General features: G+C 52.0%; 1 protein-coding gene across 1 annotated transcript in view; it reads right to left on the reverse strand.

Moving 5' to 3' along the window:
- Positions 1 to 5139: 5139 nt before the first annotated feature.
- Positions 5140 to 7386, reverse strand: part of LOC145337969 (histone acetyltransferase KAT5-like) — a 12160-nt gene continuing 9913 nt past the window's right edge. Inside the window, exon 4 of the mRNA XM_080182749.1 lies at positions 5140 to 5187. Within this exon, the coding sequence (XP_080038875.1) occupies positions 5140 to 5187 (48 nt within the window). The remainder of the gene's footprint in view (positions 5188 to 7386) is intronic.

A 7386-nucleotide genomic window follows, 5' to 3' on the forward strand; every position in this document is an offset into this window, starting at 1 on the left:
GGATGATTTTTTTTTCCAGGGCACAGACTCCAGTCGGAGTGTGCGCGTATCTGGGTGATCGGAGCTGTTCCCAGCGGGGTCCGGCGGGGATGGCAGGTCCAGGGGCAGCGCAGCGGGTGTCAAGATCCGGAGAGCCGGGGCAGCGGGGGGAAGCGGGCAGCGGGCCGTGTGCAGTCAGCGAGAGGTCTGGCACTCCGCGGGGAGCGCACTGATGGAGATGTGTAACTGTGATTACAGGAGGTTTCTGCAGCGTTGGCGGAGGGCCAGGAATCGAGGGTTGGGGGGAGGAATCACAGCAGCAAACTCCTGTGGATCTGAAAGTTCATCTGAAATTCATCCACACATATCTCGCGGAGAAAACCAGCTGTGGGGAATGTTTGGCTCAAATTTCCTCTCTCTCTCTCTCTCTCTCGAGAGAGAGACAGTAGCTCCGCGATTGAAGAACACAGAACAAAGAACAGTACAGCACAGGAACAGGCCCCTCCGCCCTCCACGCTTGTACCAATCATGTTGCCCGGACTAAACTTTAAAAAAACCTCCTGTCCTTGCTCAGCCCATATCCCTCTCATCCTTTCCTATTCAATTCCCCTTCCAGATGTGAAGGTTAGGTGGACTGGCCATGCTAAATTGTCCCTTACTGTCCAAAGATGTGCAGGTTAGGTGGATTGGCCATGCTAAATTGTCCCTTAGTGTCCAAAGATGTGCAGGTTAGGTGGATTGGCCATGCTAAATTGTCCCTTACTGTCCAAAGATGTGCAGGTTAGGTGGATTGGCCATGCTAAATTGTCCCTTACTGTCCAAAGATGTGCAGGTTAGGGTGGATTGGCCATGCTAAATTGTCCCCTAGTGTCCAAAGATGTGCAGGTTAGTGAATTGGCCATGCTAAATTCTCCTTTAGTCTCCAAAGATAGAACATAGAACAGTACAGCACAGTACAGGCCCTCAGTGTTGTGCTGAGCTTTGCCCGAAACCAAGATCAAGCTATCCCACTCCCTATCATTCTGGTGTGCTCCATGTGCCTATCCAATAACTGCTTGAAAGTTCCTCAAGTGTCCGACTCCACTATCACAGCAGGCAGTCCATTCCACACCCCAGCCACTCTCTGAGTAAAGAATCTACCTCGGACATCCCTCCTATATCTCCCACCATGAACGTTATAGTTATGTCCCCGAGTAACAGCTACATCCACCTGAGGAAATCGTCTCTGCACGTCCACTCTATCAATCCCCCTCATCATCTTATAAACCTCTATTAAGTCGCCTCTCATGATGTGCAGGTTAGGTGGATTGGCCATGTTAAATTGTCCCTTAGTGTCCAAAGATGTGCAGGTTAGGTAGATTAGCAGGTTAAATACATGGGGTTATGGGGATAAGGCTGGACTGGGTAAAATGCTCTGTCAGAGATTCGGTGCAGGTTTGATGGGCTGAATGGCCTTGTTCGTCATTGTAAGGATTCTATGTGCCCATTCTGATGCCTCTTAAATGTTGCTAATGTGCCTGCTTCCACAGGCAATGCGCGTTCCAGGCACCCACTACTCTCTGCGTGAAAAACCTCCCCCACACAAATCCCTTAAATTTTCCTCCTCTCACCTTGAACATGTGCCCCCTCCCAACCCCCCATGTAATTGACACTTCCACCCTGCGGGAAAAGCCTCTGACTTTCCACCCTGTCTATGCCTCTCATCATTTTGTAAATCTCTGTCAGGTCACCCCCTCAGCCTCTGTCTTTCCAGCGAAAACAATCCCAGCTTCAGACTTGGTTCAGATTGGCCAGGCCCGGATTTAAGCCTGCTCCAAAGCATGCAAACCGACCTGTGGGAGGATTGAATGGTCCTTAACTGGCCAAACACTTGTGCAACACAATAGCACTCGAATAATTGACGATACGGCCGTCCCATCAGCTAACAGACATCATTCGCAGCTCCAGATGCACCATAGGACAACTGAGACACTCATTCAGAAAGGTATAGCACGGGGTGAGATACAGAGTGAACCTCCCTCTACACTGTCCCCCCATCAAACACTCCCAGGACAGGTACAGCACGGGGTTAGATACAGAGTAAAGCTCCCTCTACACTGACACCCGTCAAAGCGTGTGTGTGTGTGTGTGTGTGTGTGTGTGTGTGTGTGTGTGTGTGTGTGTGTGTGTGTGTGTGTGTGTGTGTGTGTGGTGAGCGAATAGACCTACCTCACATTAAGTTGATCTCTACACCCTAGCTGTGATGGTAACACTACATTCTGCAGTCTTTGCTTTCCTTCGCTATGAACAGTATGCTTTGTCTGTATAAGCACACAAGAGACAATACTTTTCACTGTATGCTAATACACGTGACATTAATAAATCAAATCTTCTCTGTGTCTCCCTTTGTATCTCTTTCACTCTGTCTGTTTATCTCTCTGTCTCTGTCTCTCTCTCTGTCTCTCTCTGTCTCACTCTCTCTGTCTCTGTCTCTCTCCCTCTGTCTCTCGCCCTCTCTCTGTCTCGCTCACTCCCTCTCTATCTCTCTGTGTCTCTCTTTCCCTCTGTCTCTCTCTCTCTGTCTCGCTCTCCCTCTGTCTCTCTCCCTCTGTCTCTCTCCCTCTCTCTGTCTCGCTCGCTCTCTCTATCTCTCTGTGTCTCTCTTTGTCTCTGTCTCTCTCTCTGTCTCTCTGTCTGTTTCTGAGTCTCTCTCTCTGTCTCTGAGCCTCTCTCTGTCTGTCTCTCTGAGTCTCTCTCTCTCTGCCTCTGAGTCCCTCTCTGTCTCTCTCCCTCTGTCTCTCCCTCTGTCTCTCCCTCTGTCTCTCTCCCTCTGTCTCTCTCCCTCTCTCTGTCTCTCTCCCTCTCTCTGTCTCGCTCGCTCTCTCTCTCTATCTCTCTGTGTCTCTCTTTGTCTCTGCCTCTCTGTCTCTCTCTGTATCTCTCTGTCTGTCTCTCTGAGTCTCTCTCTCTCTCTCTCTCTCTGTCTCTGAGTCTCTCTCTGTCTGTCTCTCTCTCCGCCGGATCTAACACACATTCCAACATTCCCTGCAGATTGAAAAGCTCAATCCGAGAGTTCAGTCTCGGCATGTGGGGGAAATTGTCAATTCTGTGTGTGCAATTCCCCCCCTCTGCCCCCAGTCCAACTCTCCCCCCCGAGTCTGAAACCCTCCATCCGCCCACACACACACTCGAGAGAAAGAGAGACAGAGAGGGAGAGAGAGACACAAAGACAGGGAGAGACAGAGAGAGAGAGACAGAGACAGACGGAAAGAAAGGGACAGAGAGAGAGTGAGATGGAGAGAGAGTGAGACAGAGAGAGCACAGAGAAACAGAGAGGGAGGGTGAGAGAAATAGACAGAGAGAGACACAGAGAGAGTGAAAGAGAGAGGGACAGAGAGACAGAGACGGAGAGAGAGCGACAGAGAGAGAGAGACAGAGAGAAAGGGACAGAGAGTGAGCCAGAGAGAGCACAGAGAGAGAAAGAGAGAGGTAGACCGAGAGAGAGAGACACAGAGAGAGAGAGAGACACAGAGAGAGACAGTGAGAAAGACAGAGAGAGACAGACAGGGAGAAAGAGAGAGAGACACATAGAGACAGAGAGAGGGAGGGTTAGAGAGGGGTTTGTATTCTCATGGTGAGTGTGTATTCAATGTGATGAGGGGCCTCAGGTCTGGTGACCTTTCCCCCAGCCTCTTACCCTACTGTCCCCCCCCGAGACCCCCTCCCTGACATCCCCCTCCCCCCCCACACACCAACATATTGAAGCAATTAGGGTGGAGGGATGGATCTGGATGTTATTGGCAGAGTTACATTGAGATTGGATCAGTTTAATGTAAATTACATGCTGGCAGCAAGATGGTGAATAATTAAACTCGTTCCGTACTAAGTCAACTTCCAACTCGCTCCTTCGACAATTAACTGTCAACCTAGACTGAGCTTCATCACAGCCTGCCCCTCTCTCTCTCTCTCTCTCTCTCTCTCTGTCTCTCACTTTCTCTCTATTTCTGTCTCTCTCTGTCTCTTTTTCTGTCTCTCTCTCTCTGTGTCCCTCTGTCTGTCTGTCTCTCTGTCACTGTCTTTCTCTCTCTCTCTCTGTCACTCTCTCTCTTTCTCTCTAATTCTGTCTCTCTTCTCTCTGTTCCTCTCTCTCTTTCTGTCTGTCTGTCTCTCTCTCTCTCTGCCTCTTTCTGTCCCAATGAAAGTCTCTCAGTTTGAGGCAAATTAAAATGAAATGTTTTGAAGAAAATGGCAGAGACATGTCCAGATCACCAACAACCTGTCCTGGTCCCCCCCACGCCAATACTACAGTTAAGAAAGCCCCACCAACGCCCCTAACTTTCTCAGAAGACTAAGGAAATTTGGCATGTCAGCTATGACTCTCACCAACTTTTACAGATGCCCCATAGAAAGCATTCTTTCTGGTTGTATCACAGCTTGGTCTGGGCTCCTGCTCTGCCCAAGACCACAAGGAACTACAAAAGGATCATGAATGTAGCCCAATCCATCATGCAAACCAGCCTCCCATCCATTGACTGTCTACACTTCCCGCTGCCTCAGGGAAAAGCAGCCGGCATAATTAAGGACTCCACGCACCCCGGACCTTCTCTCTTCCACCTTCTTCCATCGGGAAAGAGATAGAAAAGTCTGAGGTCACGTACCGACCGACTCAAGAACAGCTTCTTCCCTGCTGCTGTCAGACTTTTGAATGGACCTACCTCACATTAAGTCGATTTTTGTCTACACCCTCGCTGTGACTGTAACACTACATTCTGCACTCTCTGCTTTCCTTCTCTATGAACAGTATTCTTTGTCTGTATAGTGTGCAAGAAATAATACTTTTCACTGTATGTTAATACATGTGACAATAATAAATCAAATCAAAAGTTTGATTTTATTTGATTTGATTTCTGATTGTCGTATGTATTTAATATGGCTCTAACTTTCCATAAGTCTCCATCTCCCCCTTCCGTACCAGAGTCTCGCTTCGCGGTCTCTCTCTCTCTCTCGCTCTAGGAGTTCGGGGTCAAGTATAGAGTGAAAGAGGACGGCTGAAGGGTCGGGAGGAGGGGATGGAAAGACTGGGGAGAGGGGGTGACATGCAGGAAGATTCCAGAAAGGTTCGAAAACTTGCCATTGACTCGCCCACCTCCCGCCAACCTCCCGCGTCAGAGGTGAGTGACGTCAGTCCGCCAGACGCTCGGTAACTGTCCTGAGGTTCCAGGCTCCCATCTGGAGTGAGATAAAAACAACCAGATTGGACACACGCTATTGCGGAGGGGGATATTCTGGAACGTTCCCATGGATGGGGGGGCCTTCAGTTCACGCAGAGAGACTGGGAGAAGTTGGGATGGTTCCCCTCGGAGTGGAAAGGTTCAGGGGGAGATTGAATCGAGGCGTTCAGAATCAGGAAGGGTTTGGGTAGAGTGAATAAGGAGAAAGTGTATCCCAGTGTCAGGGAGGGTGGGGAACTGGAGGAGGGGGAGGCACAGATTGAAGAGAATCAGGGAAAGAACCAGAGGGAGAGATGAGGAGAATGTTTTTTGCGAGTTGTTGTGATCTGGAAGGCGCTGCCTGAAAGGGCGGTGGAAGCAGATTCAACAGGAACTTTCAAAAGGTGGGTATTGCAGATATAATCATACCTGTCCTTAGGAGTGTTTGATGGGGGACAGTATAGAGGGAGCTTTACTCTGTATCTAACCCCGTGCTGTACCTGTCCTGGGAGTGTTTGATGGGGGACAGTGTAGAGAGAGCTTTACTTTGTATCTAACCCGTGCTGTACCTGTCCTGGGAGTGTTTGATGGGGGACAGTGTAGAGGGAGCTTTACTCTGTATCTAACCCCATGCTGTACCTGTCCTGGGAGTGTTTGATGGGGGACAGTGTAGAGGGAGCTTTACTCTGTATCTAACCCCATGCTGTACCTGTCCTGGGAGTGTTTGATGGGGGACAGTGTAGAGGGAGCTTTACTCTGTATCTAACCCCGTGCTGTACCTGTCCTGGCAGTGTTTGATGGGGGACAGTGTAGAGGGAGCTTTACTCTGTATCTAAACCCCGTGCTGTACCAGTCCTGGGAGTGTTTGATGGGGGACAGTGTAGAGGGAGCTTTACTCTGTATCTAACCCTGTGCTGTACCTGTCCTGGGAGTGTTTGATGGGGGACAGTGTAGAGGGAGCTTTATATTCGAAGCAGATTCCTTAGTGCTACAATCCTTTTGTGGTTAAGTATGTGATGAGATTTGTGTGATAAATATTGATTATTACAAGGAATGAATCATTGAGGGAGTGCCCCCTCCTGCTCTCCCTCTCCTTCAGCCCTCTCACCATCAACCTGAGTCTCATGCTTTGCGCACACACACACACACACACACACACACACACACACACACACACACACACACACACACACACACACACACACACACACACACACACACACACACACACACACACACACCGCATCCTCAACCTCTCTGGACATTTCATTGTGGGACAGATAGTCTGTCTCTCCCTGCCAGTGTCGGATTGCTCTCTCACCTTCCGCAGTGTCCAATTCCATACCATTGACCACCCCCTCAGTGTCGCCCCCCCCGCGCCCGTCTCCTCAGTCTCTCCCCCTGCCACCTCCCTCAGTTCTCCCCCTGCTCCCTCCCCTGCTTGTCCCTCCTTCTCCCCCAGTCCTCCCCACTCTCTCTCCCCAGCTCCCTTCGCTCTCTCCCCCAGCCCTCCCCTCTATCTCTCCCCTGCCCTCCCCTCTATCTCTCCCCCAGCCCTCCCCCCTATCTCCCCCCAGCCCTCCCCCTCTCTCCCCCAGCCTCCCCTCTCTCTCTCTCCCCCAGCCCTCCCCCTCTCTCTCCCGCAGCCCTCCCCCCCCTCCCCAGCCTCCCCTCCCTCTCCCCCAGCCCTCCCCTCTCTCTCCCCCAGCCCTCCCCTCTCTCTCCCCCCAGCCCCTCCCCCCTCTCTCTCCCCCAGCCCTCCCCTCTATCTCCCCCCAGCCCTCCCCCTCTATCTCTCCCCCAGCCCTCCCCTCTGTCTCACCCCCAGCCCTCCCCTCTCTGTCTCCTCCCCTAGCCTCTTCTCTTTCCCCCAGCACCCCCCTCGCTCTCCCCCAGCCCTCTTCTCTCTCTCTCTCTCCCCCAGCCCTCCCCTCTCTGTCTCTCCCCCAGCCCTCCCTCTCTCTCTCTCTCCCCCAGCCCTCCCCCTCTCTCCTCCAGCCCTCCCCCCTCTCTCCCCCAGCCCTCCCCTCTCTCTCCCCCAGCCCTCCCCTCTATCTCTCCCCCAGCCCTCCCCTCTATCTCTCCCGCAGCCCCTCCCCCTCTCTCTCTCCCCGCAGCCCCTCCTCTCTCTCTCCCGCAAGCCCTCCCCTCTCTCTCCTTTCCCGCAGCCCTCCCCTCTCTCTCTCCACGCATCAGCCCTCCCCTCCTTCTTCTTCTC

This window comes from Carcharhinus amblyrhynchos, unplaced genomic scaffold (assembly GCF_965287045.1).
Source record: "Carcharhinus amblyrhynchos unplaced genomic scaffold, sCarAmb.v2.hapA scaffold_87, whole genome shotgun sequence".
NCBI lineage: Eukaryota > Metazoa > Chordata > Chondrichthyes > Carcharhiniformes > Carcharhinidae > Carcharhinus > Carcharhinus amblyrhynchos.